This window comes from Hyaena hyaena, unplaced genomic scaffold (assembly GCF_003009895.1).
Source record: "Hyaena hyaena isolate Hyena2069 unplaced genomic scaffold, ASM300989v1 scaffold_175, whole genome shotgun sequence".
Taxonomy (NCBI): domain Eukaryota; kingdom Metazoa; phylum Chordata; class Mammalia; order Carnivora; family Hyaenidae; genus Hyaena; species Hyaena hyaena.
Window position 1 is genome coordinate 362903 of NW_024080808.1, and position 26701 is coordinate 389603.

The 26701-nt window shown below is 40.5% G+C and overlaps 1 protein-coding gene across 2 annotated transcripts in view; it reads left to right on the forward strand.

Moving 5' to 3' along the window:
• Positions 1 to 1454: 1454 nt before the first annotated feature.
• The window catches only part of ATG14 (autophagy related 14), a 38798-nt gene continuing 13551 nt past the window's right edge, over positions 1455 to 26701 (forward strand). For both annotated transcript variants that reach the window (XM_039240486.1, XM_039240487.1), the window contains exons 1-5: positions 1455 to 1717; positions 14743 to 14805; positions 16296 to 16338; positions 18696 to 18777; positions 23138 to 23375. In XM_039240486.1, coding sequence (XP_039096417.1) covers positions 1497 to 1717; positions 14743 to 14805; positions 16296 to 16338; positions 18696 to 18777; positions 23138 to 23375 — 647 coding nt within the window. In that variant the 5' untranslated portion in view covers positions 1455 to 1496. The remainder of the gene's footprint in view (positions 1718 to 14742; positions 14806 to 16295; positions 16339 to 18695; positions 18778 to 23137; positions 23376 to 26701) is intronic.

Here is a 26701-nt window from a genome sequence, read left to right on the forward strand (position 1 = left end):
AAAATAGATCGTATCTGCAATATCATCTAGCAGGATAGAAACTATTGTGTCTATTTTCTCCTTTTAAAATATTGAGTAGATGGTCCTGGCCATTAGATACAGGTACCATGAAGGATCCTGTCAGAATACAAATGAGACTTGACAATTTAACACCTTAAGACAAATTAAATATCTTTTTGTCTGAAATTATAGAGGAAATTAGTCCTCTTGTTTAAAAATAAATTTTCAGGAACCATTCAGGTTTAGTGTCAGCTCTATTTTGAAAACAGTTTAGGGACTTCTTTTCTGTGTGTGCTTTTATAATTCTGTGTCATTGTATTCCAATAGACCAGGTAAAATTAAGAGAATGGAGCAAAGGTTTCAGATTCAAGACCTAAATAGATTGTGGAAGCCTCAGGGAGGGATGGGACTAACATTGCTCTTGTTCCCAAGTGGTCAGGGATTGAGGAAGAGTTCAGTTTCTGACATGCTGAGTTTATGGTGGCCACTGTACATCCCTTTATGCTTCCTAGGGAGTTGTGAATGTCTGGGCGTGGAACTTGAAAGAGAAGTCCCACATAGAGAAATCAGAGGAGTCATCAGTTGACAGCCTACCAAAATAATCCTGGAGAATCACTGGTGTACGGAAATTGACCTATAAACATACTTTTTTTTTTTTTTCCCTTTTGTAGTTTGGAAGCATTTTCCAACTTTATTCTGACTTCATCCTCCCACCCACCCTATTACCTACACAGAAAGTAATCTAGAGTAATCGAATTAGGTTAAATTTTACCTAATTCAAATTCTCAGAGCATGGCCCAGAGTAGAAGAATGTTGGACATTAATTTAAAATTGTTTTCAGAAAGACAACTTTGATTTCTTTGGTACGATTGATTCAACTGATTCGCTATTATCAGTAAAGTACGATCAGATTACTAACAGGTTACTGTTAAGCGTATTTTTAATCCAACCTTTGGTAGGTACTGTTAACTGTCTCCACTTAGCAGATAAGAACACGAGTACAGATCCAAATCCCAAAGCTATCGGGGAGGTGGGTGAGCTGAAACACCATCTCTTTTCAAAACCTAACCCCCTCGCCCAACTTTGCTGTAGTTTTAGCCAAATTTAAAAGCACCCATAGCGAATTAAAGAAATTCTGACTTTGCTCCCATTCCTTTTCCCCAAATTCCCTAGGGCAGTGTATTACTATTTCTTGCACAAGTTTGAGGCGTTCACTTGTAGCTCTGGCACGACCAAGAGGATGATGACATTTTCTTTGGCCGGCCCGTCCCTCTAACACAATTCTCCCCGCTTGGGGCTGGCTGCCCCTCAGGCGATCAGGAAAAGCGGCAGCGCCGCCCGCCAGCCCGCCTGGCCGACAGCTCGGAGAGGCTGGGCGAGGGGCGCGCCGGGACCCCGCCCGCCCTCTCGGCACCTCCCGAGGCCCCTCCTCCTCGCCCAGGATGCACCTGGTTGAAAACAAAATCCCACGTGACTGGCTCTGCTCTCAGGCCATCATGGCGTCTCCCAGTGGGAAGGGAGCCCGGGCGCTGGAGGCTCCTGGCTGCGGGCCCCGGCCGCTCGCCCGGGACCTGGTGGACTCCGTGGACGACGCGGAGGGGCTGTACGTGGCGGTCGAGCGTTGTCCGCTGTGCAACACCACCCGCCGGCGGCTGACCTGCGCCAGGTGCGTCCAGAACGGCGATTTCGTCTACTTCGACGGCCGCGACCGAGAGAGGTACGGCAGCTGCCCCGGCTCTATTGTTTCTTTCCTGGGTGTTTCCTCCCGTTCGGCGAATAGAGAGGTTTGAGTCTAGGGCCTGGGTCCGGGGCCCGGAGCGAGGAGGGGGAAATGGGGAGGGTAGCTGCTTTGCGCCGGCGCTTTACTCCCAGGGGTCAGGGTCGGGGGGTGGGGACCAGATGAGGGAAGGTCGCGGTTTACCTATAACCCACGGGAGAAGAGTCCGGGGTGCTCCTGGGTAGATAAAGATAAAGGGTTAGATGGTGACTCTTGATAAGTCTTCCCCTATTACTCTCATAGAGTTGGATTCTCGGTACTTTGCTGCACTTCATTCAAAAGCTTGGTTTAACCTTTATCTTCTAAAGCACATTCTCTAGAGGAGACACCAGAAGAGAATCAGATAACTGGTTACGAAGGATTCGGGGGTCGTGATACCCTGTGTCACAGCTGGATCTTGTTATGAGGCACGATTGTTCTGATGTATGAATTAGGACTAGCTAGTTGCTTTCTTTCCCCCCTCTGCCTCCAAAGATGCTAAGGCTTTTGGCGATATATTTTGGCTTTCTTTAAAAATCCAGACTGGGAGCCGCAAGCCCTTAAGAAAATTGAATTTAGGAACATATTTTGGCCTTGTTTTGAAATTTAAACACAGAGCTACAAGTCCCTGGTTAAGATGATTGAAAAATTAGTCCGATTAACTGCAGGGTCTCAACGTTTGTTTCAGTGATTCAGTGTTATTGATAGTAAGGAAAGTTTGAGCGTTGAAGTCTAGGTATTAATTTATTTACAACAGCCCAGTATGTTAATTATCTCCAACTTACTATTGAGGAAGCTGCACAGTAAGTGCCTCGCCTTGGTCACACAGATAATGAGCATAAGGATCAGAATTAAAATCCAGGCAGCTGAACCCATATATTGTGCACTTAACCACTGGATTGTACCGCCTCTATATTTAGAAATATTTTGAGTTTCTAGTACTTCTTTGGTCATAAATGGAGTTTGTCTTTTGGGATTTATATATCTTTTTAGTTCATTGCTGTGTCTCATTGATGCACTTGATGACTTCAGAAACTGCTGGTGTAATAAGTGATAGCTTTAAAAATGAACCCAGTTGCTTTATTATAAGACTACTAGGCATGAGATAGAAACCACTAACTGATGGAGTTTATTAAGGCTTCAGTTCTGGACTGTCTTCTCTGTCTGTACTTTTTCCCATATACGTTCTCATGAATGCTAAAGACTGCTTGACTTGTATCTCCAATCCAGACCTCTCTGAAATCCAGTAAATAGCCGCCTGCTCGGCATCAGTCTCTAAATTTGTAATAAGTAGCTCCATCTTAATATGGTAAACTCATGGTTTTCTATGATAAATCTGTTCTTTACATGCTCATGTACCAACCCAATAAATGGTAACCTCATTCTTTTTTGATACATGTCAAAAAACCCTGCCTGCCTTTCTTGACTTTTCTGTCAACGCCACCATATCTAATCCCATCGGCAAATCCTGTTTGCTCTTTTAAACCTGTCTAAATCTGACCGTTTCATTAGCTCCTGGTGTGATCAGAGGATTATTGACTGTTGAGTTTCTGCTTCCACCCTTGCTTCCTTACAGTGTAATTTCCTTTGTATTGCAGCTGGAGTAACACTACTCTTCTATTCTTCAAATCTTCAATCTTGCAAGGGTTTCCTGTTTTACCCAAAGTATAAAAAAGAAAAGGCAAAATCCTTAATAGAAGTTCCATGTTGTCTCTTCTTCTCTGATCTCTTATTATTTTTTCCCTTACCTAGTCTGCTATACCACCCTGACCTCGTTGCCAGTCCTCAAACATACCAAGAACACTCCGGTCTCGGGGCCACTGCAGTCTTAATCAGACTGCCAGGAACTCTTTTCTCCAAGAAATCTTCAGCCTGCTTCCTTTGTTTCCTTAAGGCCTCTGCTCATACATTAGAGAAACTCTTAACCATTTAATTAAAATAGTAACCTCTTTTTCCACTTAACCTGTTTTGTTATTCTCCATACCCCTTAGCACTATCTTATGGTTTGTGTGTGAATTTGTCTACCTGCCTTCCCCTGCCCCAAGTGATGGAAGCTCTATGAAGATGAAACGTTATCAGTTTTGCAGATTGCTTTCACATAATAGAAGCTTAATAAAGATTTGTTGAACAATTGAGTGACTATCTCTTTTTCCTAAACTTAGTCTGATCCTAAACCAGTTCATATTATCCATCATGATCCATTTGTTACTAAATCCAGAAACCTAGAATTTGAGACTTGCCCTTTTTTCTTATTCTGTGTATCCAAATCATTGGCAAGGCTAATTTGGTCTGCTCCGTAATAGATCCTGAATTGGTTTACTTCTTGTCTAGACAACCATCATTTCTCTCCCAACTGCTTATTGATTTCCTTTCATTTAAGCATACAACTCCTCCACACAGCAACCGCAGTAGAAATGTAAATCAGATAATGTCACAGTTTTGTTTAAACTTCTCAGTGGCTTTCCACTGCATTTAAAATAAAATTTAAGCTCCTTAATGTGGCATTTAAAGCTCCATTTGATTTGTCTACTGTTTATCTTCTAACTTTGTAAGTTTGAGTTAAAGTGTGGGCTTTGGATGCATGCTGCATTGAATCAAATCCACACTCTACTACGTGCTTTGTGGTTTTGAACAAGTTTTTTAACCTCTCCGATGCCTGTTTATTTTATTTTGAAAAGGGGGTGGGGAGACCTCTAACTTCATAGGTTTGGTAGTGATCACGTAAGAGCATGCGTTAAAGTACTTAGCGTGACGTCTAGCATATATTAAGCATTTAGAAAAGAAACTTCTGCCATGCTCCTTCCTATTTCTCCATAGTCCGGGACCTTCTCTCAAATCCTCAAACACATGAAACCTTTTCCACAACTGGGCCTTTTCCCTTATTGTTCCTTGTGCCTGAACACTTTTCCTCCTGATTGCCACTTTGTCTTTCATGTCCCCACTTAAAAATGTCACTTTCTTAGCGAGGCCTTCCCTGACTTTGGTCTTTCCTCATTCTTTTCTATTGCAATATGCAGTTCTTTGATGGTGCTGAGCATGATACGAAATGTTATTTGAGGAAGATATCTCCAGAATGTAGTTCCATGAGGCATGAATTCTGGTTTTGTTTAATTGGATCACCAGTGCTTTGTGCAGCCGCAGTGGGTAGCACATATTAGGCATACTGTTGGGAGAATGGCAAAGGCAATACCACTTTAAAAACGGAGATGGAAATTTTTTTGCTAAATCTGAACATTAAAGTGAATTTTCAGAAGAGAGGTGTGTAATAGTAGATTTCTTTTTCTGACTAAACAGAAATACCGGAACTATTCAAAATTTAGAGATAAAAAAAGGCACTTTAGGGTTCAGGGATAACAGGACTGCCACGGTGGTCTGCCTAGCTAGCTAGCTTCACTTCTCCCTCCATCTTTCCCTTTTCCCAACTGTGCATTCCTTAACAAGCGGACTGTTTGTTTTCCTTTGTTCCCAGACAGTGCCTCATATCTAGTACGATGTAAGAATCTTTTAAGACCCAAGACCACTGTCCTAATAGTCAAATCATTTCTTAATGAGCTCCCAATGGATACAGCTATCTCCATAAAATATCCTGGAAAGTTACAGAGGAGAAAGGTCGCTTGCTCTCGAGGATTTACACTTACTGCTAATGAGCCTTCAAGTGTGCAGGCCATAGCTTGATTGTGACATATTTCACTGTCTTCGGTATTAAAAGATTTTGTCTTCTCTGCTTTGCCTTCGGTCTTTTTTTTTTCCTTTTACTTTATGAAAAGCCCCTCACCACCTGTGGGAAAACACTTGGAAATAAAATATGGACACTTACAGCACAGTGTAAAAACCCTTGCTTAACCTCTGATTTTTTTTCAGCAAATTCGCCAAATTAGCTGCGTGTATGTGGATCTTCAATGTTATAATGCATATCAAAGTTCTTGTAAATGTGTTTTTTCAGGTTTTGTTAATGGACTAGCTGAATGTAAATGTTTTAATAGTTGTGCAGTTCAAAGAAAATTAGATATTAATGAACATTCTACTTCACTGCAGTTAGTTCCTTTGACTCCTAAGAAGGGTCCATGTGTCTGTGTATAACTTTGTGGACTTACCTGAGTTTGGTGGATAGATTGAAAAATATCTAAATGATTTTTTTCCTGTTTATGTTCAGTGGAAAGACTTTAAATCTTGGTATACTCACCAACTCTGTTTTTTCCTCGTCTCCCACCTTGGTCCCATTCCTAAAACAATATTCATTTTTTTCTCTGATTTTCATCTGCCTTTTAGCTTGCATGCTGCTTTTTTTTTTAAGTTTGTTTATTTTCGAAAGAGCGAGTGAGCAAGGGAGGAGCAGAGGGAGGGAGGGAGGGAAAGAATCTGAGCAGGCTCCACACTGCCAGCACAGATCCTGACACAGGGTTCAGTCCCACAAACCGTGAGATCATGACCTGAGCCGAAATCAAGAGTCGGTTGCTTAACCAGCTGAGCCACCCAGGAGCCCCAGCTTATGTGTTTCTTTAATACTAAGCAGTATTATCAACACAGTATCTTTGGATCTTGTACTGGTGAACATTTTTAAATTATAGGGCTTTTTATGGGAACATAGTTTTCTGGTGTAAATTATTTGACACCAAGCACAATACTGTTACCCAATAGATAAGTGACAAGTTAAACTAATCTTTCTACTCAAGACTGGAAAGAAATTGGTTACCAGGTTATGATAGGTATAGGAATGAGATGGGGAACATAATTTGAGGATAACAGACAGCATAGCACCCCAGAGAATCTGCCTGCTGGTTTAGGAACCAGTTATTTTAACTTGGATTAAAAAAGAATATGGATATTGCTTTTATAAGTAGGTTTTCAGGAATGATGCAGCATTATAGTCACTGATGAGCTTTGAGAATATATGTTACGCTTTTACCAGGAAAGTAAAGTGCTAAATAGAGTGGTGGGATAAAAGATGAGCAGAAAATAAATTCTGGATGTTACTGAAGATTTCAAGGGGAAGACACACCCAACATCAAAAAAAGTATTGTTTAGATATTTCTTTTCTCTCTCTGGGATCTTTTTGGTTGTCAATCATTGTAGCCCTTTAAGAATGTACTGTCTTGGGGCGCCTGGGTGGCTTAGTCGGTTAAGCGTCCGACTTTCCCTTGGGTCATGATCTCGCGGTTCGTGGGTTCGAGCCCTGCGTCGGGCTCTGTGCTGACTGCCAGCTCAGAGCCTGGAGCCTGTTTCAGTCTGTGATTCCCTCTCTCTCTGACCCTCCCCTGCTCACGCTGTCTCTCTCTCTCTCTCCTAGAAATAAATAAAACTTTAAAAAAAAATTACTTTAAAAAAAAAAGAATGTACTGTCTTGGGGCACCTGAGTGGCTCAGTCAATTGAGCATCTGACTTTGGCTCCGGTCATGATCTCGTGGTTTATGAGTTCGAGCCCTGCATTGGGCTCTCTGTTGTGATTGTAAAGCCTGCTTCGGATTCTCTACCCTTCCCTGTTTGTGCTCTCTCAAAAATAAATAAACATTTAAAAAAAAATCTGTCTTGAAGGGGGCACCTGGCTCAGTCAGTTAAGTGTCTGGCTCTTGTTTCAGTCAAGTCATGATCCCATGGTCTTGAAATTGAGCCCCATGTTGGGCTCTGTGCTGGCAGCATGGAGCCTGCTTGGGATTCTCTTTATCTTCTCTCTGCCCCTCCCTCATCACACGTGCACACCCTCTCTCTCTCAAATAAACTTAAAAGAATCTACTGTTTTGAGAATTCGGTTCTGAACCCACGTTTGTATACCTTACTCAGCAGAACAATAGCTCTATGGTTGACTAAACACCCCATCTTTATTTAGATAAGAGTTTATCAACCTTACTGCTATTTGACTATGTCCTTCAGAAAGGGTTTCAACTCCCATCCCGTGCATCTTACTAATTGTGTTTATGCCAACATATGTGGGTCTGCTAAGAAAATACAACTTCTGTTTTCCATCAGTGTCAGTGGCTGCTCTTATCATTATGCCTTTTAGAATTTATAAAAGGCTCTCACATTTATTACCTCATTTGTTCCCTACCACAGACCCATGAGTTATTAACCTATTTTTAACATGAGGCAATTCAGAGTATTTGTATTTTATTTACCCCTGGGCTATGCTAATTCTTAAACTCACTTCCAGATCTGAACTATATTTTTATATATGTAGTTCAATTTAATACATTAGTGAGATTAAGTACAAAATCACTCACTGCAAAGAAGAAAAAGGGAAACTAACATGTAGTACATGATAGTAAGTTGCCTGTACCTTATGTTCACATTTATTGTACTTAATCCTTGTCACCAAGTAGAGTAAGCTTTATTCCCATTTTGCAAACGAGGAAATGAAATGGTGGTTTGTTCCTATTTTCTTTTAATGACTGTTAACCTTCATTCCTGCGAGTGGAGTATATTTTTACTGTGTTTTCTCATATAACCATCCTGATCTGGACCATGTCTTGTTTTATTTCATATTACATTTATCAGTAAATATCATAACCTTTGTATGCCTAAAGAATTTAAGGAAGAAAAATTTGGTGACTAGTAATTCTCACCGTGTTAGTATTTTAATTGAAGAAATATTTAGTTCTTCAACCATCTCTACTTGTATAGGGGAGATTGCTGGCTCCCAGACATAGGCCATGCTCTATCACCTTTGCCTGGAAAGCCTCACTGCCTTATTTCTAGAGCCAGAAATTATGGATTCTTCTAACAAACCTATTCTCCAAATTAGAGATGGGGAATCTTCTCCACCAGCAACCTAAAAGCTATTCATGTTCATTTCCCCTTTTAGATTTAAGGAAGTCAAGGACTAAAATCTGTCTCAGGAGACCTAAGAATTTAGGGGATTATGTATATATTTTTATAGTGTAGATGGTCCTTTAAGAGGGAGCGTGAGAAATTTTGATTGGTATCTTTTTTTTTTCTGATTGTAGATGTATGTGTGCGTATTGTAGAAAACTTATAAAGTACAGAAATACCTAAAAGGAAACGCTTTATCTATATTCTCACATCTCTGTTAATTGTCATATCTCCTCCCAGCCTTGTTGCTGTGTGTGTGTGAGCGCGCATGCACGCACACGCGCGCCTGCACACGTGCGTGCTCCTGCACGCTCATGCATACTAAATACATTTTTTTTTCCCATTTGGAATCATACCATGTGTACATAGTGTGTTGTGCCTTTTTCCCCCCAACATCTCAAACACATGCTCATGTCTTGTCCTCAAAAATGTTATCATGTCCTGCATGGCAGTATAGTATCATCCAATAAATCATTCTCCTATTAAACATTAATGTTGTGTCCAATTTTGCTGTTATGACGGATTTCACTGATTTCGTGATTGGTGGCTTCAAACAAATCTTCCACCTCATTTCTGATCTGTTTCTTTGAACTGCAATAACTGGTTCAAAGGGTTTAATATTTTTTAAGGCTGTCAACTCCATATTTGAAAGGTTGTTATTATTTTTTCACTTTCTTAAAATTCATTAGTGTTTCTCAGACTTTTCTGTTGCCATACTCTTAGGCACAAAGATCCCTATGATAAGGGTAAGCGGCAGGCAGATAGAGAGATTAGAGTTATTTTAGCAAAGGACATGCTTAGGACATGGAAGGTACTCAGTTATGGGTGTTATGAGGATGTTATCACCTAGAATTAATAGAATTAATAATATGGATCTCTGATAGAGTAGACGCCCTGGTGAGTTTTCTGGTGGTATGAAGGAGGCTTGTGTGGATAGTTCAGCCTGTGAATAGATCCACCCAGTTGCCCATGATGGTCTGTGGCCCTGAAACAAGGTGGAGTGACGGGGCTCACCCTCTTAACTGATGCCTCAGCAGCAGCACACTCCTAACCCTGTTATCCCACCTGCTGTGTTGAAATGCTTTGGTGCAGGATAAAGTAGCTCTTTGCCTTGTGAAACAGCAGCATTTCCTCTGTTTGTAATGCCTTCCTTCCTTCGCAGGGCCAGCTCTAACCCATCTCCAAGGGAGCCCAGACAGGCGTGATGCCCCGACCTGGGCCGTGTGCCGACTCTGGAAGCACCAGGGCACCGTGTGACCATAGCCTCCTAATTCTCACCACTCTCTATTGCAGGGGGACTGTTTGAAAGTCAGTTTAAGGGAGTCCTTTGTTAATGGGGAAGAAAATCATGGTTGCAAAAGTATGGAAGAATTCAGGAGATGAAGTCCATTTAAGGAAGTGGCTTTTTTAGGGGGGAAAAAACAACTCTTGAGTTTTGGAGGACTTCGGGAAATAACATGCACGGTATTTCTGAATTGGGAGAGAAAATATAACGAGTAAAAGCCCTGGTGCTTGGTACTGGTCACTGGCAGACTCTTTTCAGAAAACAACACAAATCTAGAATCATTCGACATCAAAATAATTGCTAAATGTATCTGTGTAAAAGTTTGGAAAGTTCGCTAAAGCAGAAACACAGATAGGCAGAAAGCAAATAAAAAAAAATAATGTCATGAAGTTGGAAAGAAAAATGGCTAATTTCCTTAATAACCCTTAAAAAAGCTATTAGAAAAATGAACAAAAGACGTAGGGGAACAACAAAGAAAAGTAAGTAGTAAGGAAAAGGTATATAACATTTCTAATAGTGAAATAAAGGCAAATAAATGAATTATGAACTATCTTTGATGGAAGGGGAAGGAGGCCAATCAATTTAGTAAAGACTAAAAAGAAATGTGCAGTTTTTGGAGAGAGTGAGATAAAACAGGTCCTGTTACTTCCTGTTGGTGGGGTTGTAAATTTTATGAAATGATTGCAAGGAAATTTAAAGCCAACTGCCAGAATTTAGCATGTAAGTATTTGACCCAGAAGTTTATCTTATTTATAGGAATTTCTGAGAAACCTAAAAGCTTTTAAAGATTTGTGTACTAGGGGATTCACTTATAACACTGCTGATAGAGTGAAAATTCAGAAGTGATGCCAGTGTTCATCAGTACGAGGAGTTCATATAAATATAGGATGTCCATTCGGTGAGATTCTGTGTATTAAATAATGAAATTAGTCTGTTCTGACATGAAAAAAGACAAGATATTTTTATGTGATCAACCCTACTTGAAAGGCAATACATAAAATATTCCCCCCCCCCTTTTGGTAAAACATGTATCCTCAAATCTAGTTTGAATGTGATGACTGTATTAATTTTTCTACATCTTGGAAGCCATCTTGAGAAAGCACAAAATTGTGGAATGGATTCTCTATCTTTCTATCAGTGGTGGGATGGAGAATGCAGAGAACGGATGAGAGAACGGATGAGTGTACAGATGAGCAGTTGAATGCTGACCCAGCCACATTCCTTGATCTCATCTGCTCCACTGTTTAGCTTTGTTAACACCACCTATTTTTAATTTCCTTCATGAAGAATAACATGACTCAGAAGTGTTTGATACGGTAGGAATTGTTATCTTTTGTTTATTATTCCTGCTGGCAACTGTGTATTTACATTTTAAGTTTGTTTGTTTTTTAACAAAGCCCAAGAGAACCAGCTCAGTATAAAGCTGAGCACGGTGGTTTGTCATCCCAATTTGTTTTTGTGCAAAGTGGCCTTTTTACAGCAGATATGAAAGGAGAACTTTTATCATCTCTAAAAGCAAGATTTAATCTTCCATGTCAGTCGTTTGTTTGCCTGGTTTGATGAGTCTTGTAAGTTTGTCATCTCCTTCAGGTTATTAGAACATGAATCACCACATTGCCTCAGTGAGGTAGAAGTAAATACCACATTAGTTTCTCATTTTTGATACACGAAAATGGAAGCATATGTCAAGCGGTATGTCCAGGAGTACACAATGATCTGTGTAATTAGATCTCTTAATATCCTGGAAGATGCTTTGTTGTAAGTTGCAGGCACATAGTAAATGCCTGATAAATTAACTGATAAATCTATGGGTTTGTCTAAATTCCATACTGATTTCAGAGTTTTCTAGTACTGTTTCCTGTAATTACTGCCTTACTGGCCATTGCAGTGCTCCTTGGTACAACTTTCTGCGAGGCCAGCAGCCGTATGTGGCTATTGAAATGTGGTTAGTACAACTGAAGAACTAAATTTTTTAATTTAGTTTTAATGTGGTCATATACATGTATAATATTACTTGATTTGCTTTCTTAACATTTTATGTTTTTAGTGACTATTGTAGGGTCATAATTAGAATTTTTTATCCCTTCCATTTTTTTCTCTTTTTAAAATTGAAGTGTAATTAACATACAATGTTATATTAGTTTCAGTTGTACAACGTATTGATTTGACACTTCTATTCATTACTCAGTGTAAGTGTAGTCACCATCTGTCACACCATACAAGTTATTGACTATGTTCCCTATGCTGTACTTCTCATCTCCCTGACTTATTTATTTCATAATGGGAAATTTGTCCCTCTTAATCCCCTTTATCTCCCCCCCACCTCTCCTCTAGTTAATAATCTGTATTTAAGTATTTTCTTGTCTTTTTTTTCTTAATTCTCCATATAAGTGAAATCATATGTTATTTGTCATTCTGTGTCTGTCTTACTTCAGTTAGCATAATTCCCTCCAGGTCTGTCCATGTTGTCCCAAATGGCAAGATCTTACTCTTTTTTATGGGTGAATAATATTTCATCGTGTGTATTTACCACATTGTCTTTATCCCTTTGTGTATCAATCCATTCCACTTTGAAGTAGGTATCTTTGGATATGTTTCTAAAACATGGGGTTTTAGAAATGATATTTTAGAGAGACTCCTTTTAACCTGGATGATTTTAAGGAAGAGATTTCTGGGGCTGTTACTGTTCTGTTAAGTTGTTTTCATTTAGGCTGGGAACTTGGGAGACAGCCAAAAGCCTAATCCTGTACTCCATACTATGTTACTTATAGCATATAGCATTATCGTTGTGTTTTTTTTTTCTTTGAAAAAAGCTACTGTTAGCTTGTTTAAAAATCAGTTGTGTGATGTTAGTCCTATGATTTTTTTTTTTTTTTTTTTTTTTTTTTTTTTTTTTTTTTACCCAGATCCTTATAATGCAGCTAGGCACATTTTAGAAACTCAGTAGCACATGTGACTAGTGACTACCTTGTTAGTGAATAGTACAGATCTAGAAGATCTGAATGACACTGTTAGTCACCTTCAGCCAGTTGACCTTTATAGAACACTGTATCTAACAGCTATAGAATACATATTCTTTCAGGTACACAGGGAACTTTTCACCAGGGCATACCAGATCCAAGGCCATAGGACGCTCTTAAATCAAAAGATTGAAATCTCATAGAGTATATTCTGTGACCAAGTCAAAAAACAGTTAACAATAAGTTACCTAGAAAAGCTCATATATCTGGAAATTAAGCAATATACTTCTAAATAACTTACAGGTCAAGGAGGGACTTTATGGAAAATTAGCAATTCCAAACTAAATGATAATGAAAACATACCCTTTCAATAATTTGGGGGTTGGGGTGCCTGGGTGACTCAGCTGGCTAAGCATCCAACTCTTGGTTTCAGCTCAGGTCATGATATCACAGTTCATGATATCATTGAGTCCCACATTGGACTCCATGCTGACAGTGCAGAGTCTGCTTGGGATTCGTTTTCCCTCTTTCTCTCTCCCTCTACCTCCCTCCCCCTCTCTTAAAATAAGTAAATTTAAAAACTTTAAAAATATTTTTTTAAAATTTGGGGGTTTAGCTAAATATGACTTTATATGGTCATATTAAAAAGAGAGAGGCTTAAAATTTATTTAAATTGATGATCTAAGTTTCCACCTTAAACGCCAAAAAGGTGGGGGGCAAACTAAACCCCAAATAAGGTAGCAGGAAGAAAATGATAAGGATATGGGGTAGAAGATTGACAGAGAAAATGAACTGCAATGTGATATCCCTTACTATCGATAACTTGTTCTAAGTAACTTGTTAGCCCATAATAACTAGCAATAAAATTAGTAGAGAAAAAACATCATACTTTAAAAATTATAAGTAACCAATTTATAGGTGAGAGCAGGATTGAATTAAGCTAAATAATTAAAATCGTGTTTATATTAGAAGCCTCAATTTCCTTGAATTCAAATTCACTGTAGTACTCTGATGTGACTGTTTTAGAAGATAATTTAACCTTCAGGGCGGGGCTTCTAGGCATATTTTACAAACCCATGAAAGAATTTTACTGACTGAGCCAGCCGAGCACCCCTAAACCCATAAAAGAATTTTATTTTTGTTAAAAAAATTCTTTTTAATGTTTATTTATCTTTTGAGAGACAGAGCACAAGTGAGGGAGGAACAGAGGGAGACACAGAATCTGAAAAGCAGGCTCCAGGCTCTCAGCTGTCAGCACAGAGCCCAACACCGGGCTCAAACCCATGAACTTCAAGATTATGACAACCGAAGTCAGACGCTTAACTACCTGAGCCACCCAGGCACCCCTTTTTATCTTTATTTTTAAAGTTGACATTTATTTTGCATGCACAAGTGGGAGAGGGACAGAGAGAGAGAATCCCAAGCCCAGTTTGGGGCTCAAACTCATGAACCTCAAGATCATGATCTGAGCCGAAATTGGTTGATTAACCGAACCAGTCAGGTGCCCTTCCCATGAAAGAATTTTAAAGCTGACGATTTGAACTTAGTTTGAAAATGAGCAAATAGGGTAAACAGCTTTGTGTGTACCCGATTGAGAAGATGTGTATTTAATTTTAGGACTGTGATGTCTCCAGATGATTCTGTGGAAATGATTGGCTCTCAGGGGTTTGCAAAATCTCACTGATCTGAAAAGAATGAACATTTAAAGGGTGCCTTGGTGACACGCTTGGTTGAACATCCAACTCTTGATTTCAGCTCAGGTCATGGGATCCAGCCCTGTGTCCAGCTCTGCACTGAGCTTGGAGCCTGCTCGGGATTCTCTCCCTCTGCCCCTCCCCTGTGCACGCGTGCACTCGCTCTCTCTATCTCTTTCAAATAAAAAAAATAAATATTAAAGAATGAACATTTAAATAAAACATTAAATTTTTTTCTTACAGGTTTATAGACAAGAAAGAAAGGTTAAACCAACTTAAGAGCAAGCAAGAAGAATTTCAAAAAGAGTGAGTTTCCGTTTTGATTTTCCATGTCTGGAGGTTCTCTGGCCACCCTATGGTTTAATTCAGTGCTGTGGTATGCAGATGTATGGATTGCTAACTTGTTGAATTAAGCATACAATCTCAAAGTATGGAAGAGCAGTGCAAATGGGAGAAGCAAATTAGAGATTATCAATTTCCTAGAAAATATTGGGATCAGACCCAGTGCTTGGTACGCAGCAGGCACTCAGTGGCTACACGGATGAATTAGATCCCTGGCTCTGGTAATTGATGTGGGGCAAATGGGTCCAAAATGGTAGGCAAATATTGGGGCTTCTATAGGACATCACTTCTCCTGTTTATCTTACTTCTTCTGGATCAGCGTGTTGCAAGTGTGGTCTGCATTCATCTACATTCATTAGCTGAGGTAGTAGTTAAAAATGCAGATTCATGAAATCCTGTCCTCAGATATTCTGACTCACTGGGTGTGGAGTAGGGGAAGGCACTGGATTCTGAGTTATTAACACGCACCCCTGATGAATCTCCTATCCTCTGAAATTGAGAATCGTCTTGTAGAATCTTCTGTCCCAAACTGACCCAGTCACTGTTCTCCAGATGTACCCCAGGTCTGAGGAACATATTCGTAAGCAGATTAAGTCTTCTGAGACTCCCCGCATGACCGAAACCTACTTAGATTTATTTAAGTCATTTCTCTAACTTAATCACAGAAACTTTTATTTCTTCCACAGAACACTTTACCCCATAGAACTGATCTGTACAGAGGTCAGGTTGTGCCGTTTCTTTCAAAACCGAACGTCTGCATTTTATATCATGAATACTCTGTAACTGTTACCATTAATAATTATGACTGATGGAAACAATTGATTATGACTGAGGACAAAGGCTCTGGCTGTTATGGAAATTTATTATGAATGTTTACAGAAATGCTCTGGGCAGTATTAAAAATTATAATTAATTTTTAATTATTAAATTAAATAGAGTCGTCCTAAAGGAGAAGTATGAAGTCTGGTATTGACATAGGAATACAGGAGCCATAAACTGTCCTTTTTGTAAAAACTTACTCATTGTAAAGGCACACTGCTACATGGATTGATGATTAAGTGTGAAAAGGAAACTCCTAAAGGCACCTGGGTGGCTCAGTCAGTTAAGTGTCCGACTCTTGAGCTCGGCTCTGGTCATGATCTCATGGTTTCATGAATTCAAGGCCCACATGGGCTCTGCACTAGTAGTTAGGAGCCTGCTTGAAATTCTCCCTCTTTCTCTGCCCCTCCCCCACTTGTACTCTCTCTTTCAAAATAACTAAAAAAATTTTTTTAAATGCAAAAGGAAAGAGATGAGGAAAAACAATTACAGGGAATGGGGAATTTGGAAAACATTTTTAAATGCCTAAGTTTCACTTTGGTATTTCCAGCCATTTTTAAGAAGTTACTTTAAAAACATGTTGATTTTACATTTTGGAGCTTCACAAAATTTATTATTGTCTTTTCTCTGTACAGAGTGTTAAAAGCTATGGAAGGAAAATGGATAACAGATCAGTTGGTAAGCTGTAAGAAGTATTTAAAATTCTTTATACACGAGGTTAACAGGCTTTTAAGTTGGTAGTGCTTAACAGTTCATTTTGAATTTAAATTTATTTTGATCATTTTTTTGCAGCCCTCTATTTGAATATATTTGTAGTGTGAGCCCTCACATATTTTATCTAGATCCCAAACACTGAGTACTGGCAATTAATTATAGAGTCGTCCTAAAGGAGAAGTATGAAGTCTGGTATTGACATAGGAATACAGGAGCCATAAACTGTCCTTTTTGAAAAAACTTACTCATTGTAAAGGCACACTGCCTACATGGATTGATAATTAAGTGTGAAAAGGAAACTCCTAAAAATATGAAAAGAAAGTATGGGAGAGTATGTAATCTGCAGGTGAGCAGGCCTTTATAAGCCATAAAGGAAAACATTTTGACAGACTGCCTAAAAGTTTTTAAGTTCTATATGTTGGAGACCCTGAGCAAAATGAACATAAACTGGGATAAAATGAGTACAACATATGAAAATAGGAAGTTTGATTGACCGCACTTTTATTCAGTGTTGGTGGGAATATGTACATTGACATATTTGCTTGGAGGACAAGTTGGTGGTTTTGTTTTATTTGGTGTTCGGCAATTTTTCTCCTAAAAGTATGAATGCAGGGATTTTATGGATAGAGAAGCTAATTGACTACCGCATGGATAGTAATCCATAAATAAATGCTCATCAAACAGGATGAGATAAATAATTGATACTGTGTAGCTGTTAAAAAAAAATAGTGTAATCAATCCATATGTGTTGATGCAGAATGATGTCCAGGGTTTATTTCTTAGTGACAGAGCAAACAAGGCTAGGGTAAAGTAGGATTCCACCTGTGTATGTGTTTTAAATATAAATATACTCTAAAAAAATCTGGAAAGATACACATTAAACTTTGAGATTACCCCTGAAGAATGGGAAGGAGTCAAGCTAACATTCATTTTATTTTTTCTCTTCTGTGATGTTTACTTTTTTTCTCAATAAGCATCATAATTTCTCAATGATACTTGAAGAATATATGTGATATAAGTGAATTCTTAGGTTCTATTATAGAAACAAAGTATGTTGTATGGAAAAAGATCACTAAAGGGTATTTAAAGAATCTCATCCTCATTTTTGTAAATTTCTTGCACTGTTTTCTAGTTTTTCTATCAAAAACTTCAATATTGGTTCTTAAAGACTAATGCCCTGTCAAAGTGAAGACCTCTCCTTGCCATTTCATCTCTCAATCCATCCATCAGTCCCCATGAGTCTGTCTTCAGATGTCTCTCCAGCAGAGAGGTTCGCACTTTGCCAGCTGGACTGTCGGTGCAGTCTGCTCTTCACCTTGTACCATCAGGACTAAGACCAGTGTTAAACACCATAAACATTTGAATGCTGTTTTAAGCTTTTAATTATCCATGTTTATAGACGCAGTATAGAACAGATAATCATACTTTTTAACTGACTACTAGTTTGCATTTTTACTGATCTTTTATTCACCTTGGGGGGAGAAACTTATGTTTTTATTGAAGCTTTTATTATTTTGCAAGGCATAGCTGCTTATTGTATTAGTGAGATAATACAATGATGTTAATGGTCTCCTCAGGAAATAGCGTGAGGAGTTTTGAGCAGTGTAGTAGTAGAACCTTCTGTGGTCTATCTGTATCTGGACTCACCAATATGGTAGCCATTAGCCACATGTGGTGTTGAATATTTGACATGTGGGTGGTGTTGAGTAGGAACTGAATTTTATTTTATGTAATTTCAGATTACTTTTAAATAGCTACATGTGATTACTCACTGTATATTGGACCGAGCAGGTTAAGAGAATATCCTTCACTATTTTTCTCTGTCCTCATTAACACATAAAAGAACTATGTGAGAGGGGGAGACAAACCATAAGAGACTCTTAAATACAGAGAACAAACTGAGGGTTGCTGGTGGGGTATTGGGTGGGTGGGGGGCAGGATGGACTAAATGGGCCAGGAGCATTCAGGAGGGTGCTGGTTGGGAAGAGCACTGGTGTCATATGTAAGTGATGAATCACTAAATTCTATTCGAAATCATTATTACACTGTATGTTAACTTATTGGGATTTGCATTTAAAGAAAAACACAACAATGTGAATTTCTGTTTTAATTTCCTACCAACTTCTGCATTGAAGAGAACAATATTTTTTTTATGTGTTGTAACTCACCATTGTTAGTTATAAAAGTTATAAAAATATAATTATATTGGTCTTTTTTTTTCATTATGTTTTCTAAGATATGCTTCAAAATAATAATGATCCTAGGTAATCATATTCATCATAAGAGAACAACATTTATGATATTTACTGTATTTTTTTAAGAGATGGAAAATAATGTCCTGCAAGATGAGGATTGAACAGCTAAAACAAACAATATGTAAAGGAAATGAAGAAATGAAGATAAGTAAGTACTTTGCCCATCTTCTTCTAGACCTAATAAAGAGCTGGTATGGAATTTTGTTGGATTAATAAGCTAGAGAGAAAGAGAAAGAGAGGAGGTGGAAAAGCAGTAGCAACCTGGAAAGGTTTACTGCTTGCCTTCCTCCTCTTGTAAAACATTTCCAGAAGGATTTTAAATAAATAAATATATTTTTATATCTTTTCAAATAGATATTGTATATATCTACATATATATGTACATATGTATAAAACTACTTTGAATAAACTACATTTCTCAATTTAAAAACTTAAGGAATATGTATTTCACGTTTGCCTTTGCTAACAGGAAGCTGGGTACTCAGTTACAATTATTAGTTCACTCCAGAAGCACAGATTATTGGCTTTTTCTCCATGAGTGAGTCTCCTCCACATTTTAATTTGTATTAATCTTCCATTATATTTGTGTATATCATCCTTTATCATAGATGGTTGTCAAAATTCAGGAGAGCCCTCTTAGAAATCCTGTGTCCTTAGAAACATTCCATGTAGTTTTGAAGATCAGTGTTTAAAGTTCAGAGTGAGTCACCGTCACACCTCATGAATCCCTTTCTTGTCTGCTCATTGCTTTCAGAAGCAAGTATTTTATAGTGGCATATAATAGAGTAAAAGCTTCCTTTGAAAATGTCCTAATAAGGTGCTCCTGTGGAGTCTCCCAGGGTTACTAAGCTAGAATGGCAGGCAGCCTGGTGAAGAGGTGCTGAGGATACGGATAGCTGGGTACCCGCTGAGCTCCTCATGCATCTCCCAAGGCTCTGGTTCAGTAGCAGTGTGGAGACTCGTGACTTAACATTGGTTCACCCTCTTTCCACATCTGTCCGTGATGTTCACACCAGGGGTTTGCCACCAGGCATCTGTGAGCCTCCTGAAATTGCCGGCGTTACTAAGTTTGTGCATTTCCCTAAATGAGCAAGTTTAAAACTTTGATCAGCTGATTTTAACAGATTCCTAACTCCCCAGAACAAAATCACCACAGAAAAAGACTTGGCACTAAAAGCAGTGGACCTGCCTTCCACTGTGGTACCTGGTGGAGAGGTGGCCAGAGTACAGCAAGCTGTGTGCACGCTGAGCAACATCACACCCATTGCTGAGGCCTGGGCTCGCCTGGACCACAAGTTTGGCCTGATGTATGCCAAGCGTGCCCTTGTTCACTGGTATGAGGGTGAGGGCATCAAGGAAGGGGAGTTTTCTGAAGCCCTTGAGAAGGATTACGAGGAGGTCGGTGTGGGTTCTGTTGAAGGAGAGGGTGAAGATGGAGGAGAAGAGTACTGATAACCATTCCTTTCAGCCCTGCAGCACGTCACATTCAGAACTTCAACACTGGCTGACAGGCATTAAAGCTTTCTGGTTAGATTGTCTTCACATTTAACTGTGATCATATCTTTTCCATGTGTGCCTGTCACATTTTTTCCATCATGTCTCAAAGTAAAGGCTTGAAGAAAGGAAAAATAAATAAAGCAGTGGACCCTGTAACAGTGGTTTCCGTTCCTAGCAAGTCATCGAGTCACCTGGCCACCCTTGTAAGATCTAGAAAGAGAGTCCTAGAGCCTACCCTGGAAATTGAAATCTCCTGCATGGGAACTGGGTCCGTGGTTCACAAACGGTCTTGTAGTAAAAGACCAATTTTTTCCTCTTTGGTTTCTAATCTGTCATAAACTGACACCAGTACTTTTATAAAATACAGTAAAATATTGGAAGAAGGATTGCACACTTGGATGTGATGGCACTGTCATATAGCCATGTCCCATAAGTGGCTAAACTTACTTTGTATTTGTATACTTCTCTTGTCTGACTGGTAGAAGTTTACTTATGGGCCCAGATCCCTAGGCCACACTCTGAGTAGCCCTGCTCTGGGGGGTATTGCTGACCTACCAGGGTTGGGACCCACTGCTCTTTGGAACATCAGTGCAGTCTAGTTGCTACCCTTTATAGGAGACTCAAAAAATTTTGCAAACAGCTTTAAGGGACTTGACGGATTCCAGAAACTATGCATGGTCTCAAGTTCACAGAATTAAGAGCTTGCTACTCAGTAGATAGTATATATCTATTTTTAACTTCATTCTTTAAATCTCACAAGTATTCAGAAAAGGTTTTATGTTCTAAACTGTAGAGCCTGATGAATATTTCTCCAGAATCTTTGATTTTATGTGTCATGATACAAAATAATACAAACACATTATATAGTTAGGGAAGTCAAGTTGTATGAATTTTTAAGATTGGGTTGATTTCTGCTAGGAAGTTACTTATCCAGACAAGCAAGAGTAGATGACAGAAATAGCATCAGAGTGCTTTTATGTTCAGGGGGAGATGGCGCGGAGAGAAGGACAGATGAAACTCTTGAGTGCCGAGTCTGCACTAGTGCCGATTAGGTGACTGGTGATTCCCTGCTGCCCGTGGAGGATCGTGAGATTAAGTTGGAAACTGTTCTTAAAACATCTGACCCCTGTATGGCCAAGCAAAGAACTCAGTAAAGATCATGAAAATGAGGGAGCTTGCTGGAAAATCAGTGTGATGGAACCAGAGAGACGTAAACATTAGAACATACACACCGAGCAGGAATGGTGAAGAGAATGCGTACCTAAGGAGAAGCAAAACTGCAGGAAGCCCTATGCCTGCAGTGAAACCCCTAGGTTCAGAGAGGACCACCTGTCACCCGTCAGACATGTATCAGGTGCTTGTTACATTCTAGTCAGAGGACAGCAAGGCTTTGGTTGGACCGTAAGGAGCTAAGCCGTGGGCCATAGGTGACGTACACACATCGCCGTAGGTCTCCGAAGAGCAGGAGCATTTATGGAGGGGGCCTGGATGAAGGAGAAGAGTCTGGACATTTTAGGAATAGAGGCTAATAGCATTCCTAGAGAGACATCATAAAGGGAATGTTGACTGGTTCTGTATCCATGCATGCATGTGTGCATTTAAATAGTTCCACTTTGGAGAGCCTGGGTGGCTCAGCTGGTTGTGTCCAACTCTTGATTTTGGCTCAGGTCATGACCCAAAGGTTGTAGGATGGAGCCCAGTGTCAGGCTCTGCGCTGTGTGTGGAGCCTGTTTGGGAGTGAGTCTCTCTCCCTCTCCCTCCCCCTCTGCCCCCACTTTCTCTCTCTCCCTCTCCCCACTGCCTCTCTCCCCCATTTGTGATCTCTCTCCCTAAAACTAAAAAATAGCGTCACTTTGTGGCAAAGGTTTGGAGTGTCTGGTAATAGAATGAGGCTTGAATGGAGGGTGTGCAGAAGGGAACAGTGGGGTATGTGCTGTTGTGGGGGTGGCCTCAAGGCCAGGGAGGTCGATCTGTGTTTGGCAGTGGAGACTGTTGGGGCGCTGGTTATGGTTGATGAAGACTGAGCCAGTGACTGCATGGAGTGGAGCTGAGCTGGACACTAGGTTTGGGTGAGAGTTAACAAGACTGTAACAGTGGGAATGAAAAAAAAAGCCCTAGACCTAAGGAACTGTCCTGGAATGATCAGCTCATAGAATTGACCAGCAGGTAACTGACTTGGGCAGTGGCTGGGTCAAGTGTAATCATTAAGTAGAGAACCTAGGTATCAAGATAAAGCTTTCGTGGGAAAATGATGAGCTTGATTTTGAACTTGTCTGACCTCCTACATTGTTTCTCGGCATCTGCCTGAGGTTTTCCAACTTGTTTTGGCCACTCTAGAGAAGTTTAGCTACAACCTAACCCTCTAGCAGGTCTTAACCCCGAACCGGAAGGAGCTCCATGAAAAGGGACACACATCAGACAGGATGAGCATCTGTGTCCTTTCTTGGTTGTGTGGCTGGGCTTTTGTTGCTCCTGCAGAGCTTCATATGCGGCATAGAATAGCTGTTCGCTGGACAGGTTCTCCGCCCTGCACTCCACTGCGACTTATCAGAGCCCTTGGTCTGGTCCTTTGCTGGATGCCCACCTGCCATGAGATTATCCCTGGGTTTGAGTGGTGCCCAAGGCACATGTGAGAGGTTTCTAAGAGAAATCAGATAGCCAGTAAGGTTTCCAGACTTAAATTAGATCTTTTTTGCCCAGCATGGTTATTCTTTGGTGCTTACCGTAAGTCAAGTACTTCCTGGTCTGAGCTTAAACTTGACAGTTGTTGAGGGGTTCTTACAAATGATGACTACAGATGGAGACCCAGAGGCCTTCTGGCAGTGGTCCACATTGATTTAGGTGTAAAATCTACTTAAGCTGAACTCTGTTTCCTTTTAGCATTATCGAGTCACCCTGATTGAACTTTTCGCTTTCAGTTAAACTGCAGGAATTATGCTTGGGTGGTGGGTTCTGTAGTCCCCAGTAACTATTTGTAGTAATAATTGTTGGGTGTGATTTATTTATTTTAGATTCTGAAGGCCTTGTCAAAACCAAGGAAAAGAATCAGAAGCTTTATACTCGAGCACAGCGCCATCAAGAGAAAAAGGAGAAGATTCAGAGGCACAATCGCAAACTTGGTGACCTGGTAGAAAAAAAAAACATAGACTTAAGGAGTCATTATGAGCGTCTGGCAAATCTTCGGCGATCTCATATATTAGAGCTCACCTCTGTCATTTTTCCAATTGAGGAAGTAAAGACTAATGTGAGGTACGGTGAGTCTTTTGACTCTAGGAATAGATCAGGTTCCAAAGATCAAGTATTTTTCAAATATATCAGCCGCTCATTTATTGGGTTCATTCTAGGGTCATTGGCTTTCCTAGTAATGAAACTGAAGTCTTATCTGCTTCAGCAAACAGTACACGCTGCACGAAATTGGGGAGGCAGCCAAGGTGAAGGGCGGTGGCCCTCAGAAAAGTGGGGCCCTTGCTTGTTGACTGATCAAGCCTTTTCCTGGTAACTAAGCCACCAGGGGCAAGCACTAGATGTTGTAAGTGTAGTCTTAGGCTGTAGTGCGTGGATACCCTCAGGAGTCACTGGATGGACAGGATGGTAGTTCCCCACCTGGCTGTTCTTCACAGTCACCTGGGAATGTTTGAAAAATACAGGTTCCAGAGGACACAACCTCAGCCTCCCAGTCCATCTCCCATTACTTTTATTTTTTTTAACCTTCCCCAGATGATGATGAGGTTTGAGGACTGCCACTGAGGAGTTTCATTTGCTTTTTTTTTAAAAAAAATTTTTTTTTTTATTGTTGGTTTTTAAGAGAGAGACAGCACAGGGGGGGGGGCAGAGAGAGAGAGGGAGACAGGATCTGAAGCAGGCTTGGTGTGGACAGTGCAGAGCCTGATGCGGGGCTCAAATTCACGAACTTTGAGATTATGACCTGAGCTGAGGTCGGACACTCAACCAACTGAGCCACCCAGGCGCCCTGCTTTCTCACGTTATAACCATCAGGTTCTTCTGGGTAAGAATTTTCCCGTCCGTTCCAGTTGCCCTCACTTTCCAATACTCTTCCCTGGATGGTCAGTGGACTGTTGCTGGTTAGGACTGTTACTGTTCTTTGCTACCTCTGCTTTCCTGTGCCCTTTCAGCTATTGCGGAGTTAACTTCCTTAAGCCCTAAAGGTCTGGTTGTTGCTTCTGGACTGCTCTCTGACTCTTACTAAGTAATTTTTCATTAGTAATTGTTGTTAAGTATAAAAACAAAAAGGTAGATTCAAAATAGAGCAGAATAGAAAGTTCAGAAATAGACTCTTCTAAGGTAGCCTTTTGGGTCAATAGGGAGGATTTGGGTTTTTCAGAAACCTCTGTAAAGACAGGTGACCAGGGGTGCCTGGGTGGCTCAGTCAGTTAAATGTCTGAGTTCGCCTCAGGTCATGATCTCACCGAGCATGATTTTGAGTTGGATTCTCTGCCTCCCTCTCTCTCTCCTCCCCCTCACCCCATGCATGTGTGGGCTCTTGTTCTCATTCTCCCTCTCTCTCTCTCTCTCTCTCTCTCAAAAGAAACATTAAAAAAAAAAAAAAAAGTGACCTGGCCTTTGGGGAGGAAAAAGCTGAAAAAAACCCGAAATATTATGCTAGATTTTTTTTAAGTTTACTTTTTTAGTAATCTCTATGCCCAGCATGGGTCTCAAACTGACAACTCAAAGAGTTGCTTGCTCTTCCAACTGAGCCAGCTAGGTGCGCCGAAGCTACATTTGATTCTGATGGGGGTGGGGGACCTGGGTGGCTCAGTCGGTTAAGCATCTGACTTTGGCTCAGGTCATAGATAATCTCACAGTATGTGGATTCAAGTCCTTCATCAGGCTCTGTGCTGACGACTCAGCCTGGATTCAGATTCTGTCTCCCACTCTCTGCCCCTCCCTCCCCTCTCAAAAAGAAAATAAAAAACATTAAAGTAGATTCTGATAGGCCAAGCGATCAGTGTTTAAAACACATTATAGTAAACAGACACTGTCCTAAGACTGTCCCAGATTTTGGGAGACCAAGGAGACTGACAACTGCATAGGAAATTGCAGAAGAGAAAACATGGAGAAAAACTTTCTCCTCTGTCCCTGGGCTGCTGAAGTCTTTCGTGGTAGTGTGTATTATTATACGCTGTGACTTTTTTAGGCAGATTGTTCTGAAGTTACTCCTGTAATAAGATTTCTAGTTCATTCACATTTCTCAGACTTCCTTAACTGGAAGAAGGAAGTAGAGGTACAGCTTAGAACTGGCAGTAGTGCCCTCGGGCGCAGTCTTCCCCGTGCCAGCCAGTAGGCGTCACTTCCCAGGCCCGCTGCGGCAGGAGGAGAAGGGATTGAGAACCGCTGGCTAGGAGGACGGAAACTCAACTCAGAGCAGTACGGAGGGCCCTTCCCAGTCTGCCAGGTTCCCATCTACTCTTCCAGCACCATCTCCTGGCTCTTCCTTTGTGCATCCTGCAACAAGTACACTGATCATCTCCGCTCCCCAGACACACTGTGTTCTTCTGCCACGGTGCATTTTGGGTGCTTGGCGCTCGCTTTCTGTTCCATTCTTCAGGCTGGCCATTCTCAAAGTGTTGTCTCTGGACCTCTTGGGTCTGTGCAATCAGAAGTATTTTGATAATAATAACACTTTCTTTTCCTGTTTCACTGTGTTGCTCTAGTGGCTCAGAAGCCATCGTGGGTAAAGACTCCGGTGCCTTGACAGATGTCTAGGCAGCGGTACCAGCTGTGTCACTAGCCCTTGTATTCCACCATGTACTCGCAAGGTTTGAAAAAGTGGTTTCCACCAAGAATGTTCTTGATGAAGCAGTAGGAATTACTATTTTTATTTAAAATTTTTTAAGGCTTGCCCTGTGTACACATCTTTTTAATAAACCATATGATGAAATGGGAGGTATGCAGAAGCCCTTTTGCTCCGTGGCACTTCAGTGCCATGATTGGCTCAGGAAAAAGAAAACACTTGGAGTGAGTTGCAAGTGGAACTAGTTTTTTTCATAGGACACTATTCCTGCCTGACAGAACAAATGCAGCACCTGGGTACCTAGGAGATTTCCAGAGGTCGTGACCAGCGCTCTGCTGTGCCGCGTGTTTCAGCCGTCAGCAGACCGTGTCACTCTTCACTGATTTTCTTGTTTGGAAAAGTACAGATTGTTTTTTCCCCTTAAAAATAGGCTGTGTTAACATGTAATAGATTATTTCCTAATGAGTTAATAGTTTGAATTTTTCTCCAATTTCTAATACAAGTAAACATCTATAGATTTAACCCACGTACACAAAAGCTCTTTGGGGTCCTCAAAAAATTGTAAGCATGCGAAGGGGTCTTGAGACCAGATTGTTTGAGAACCTGATACTTGAGGCCCTAGGTCTGGGTGCCATCTTTGCCACCCTGCTGGGGGCTTCTGTACCATAGCTGGTTTGAGCTTCATCTCTGATAGAATGACGTGCCTCTGTGTGTTCCACTTAAATTCCTGTCCTTGTTTGGGTGTGTCTTCCAGAGTTCTATGTACCAGGCGAGTATCCTGCATGCTGTTTAGAACCGAGTCCCTTGAAATCTGTACGTATGT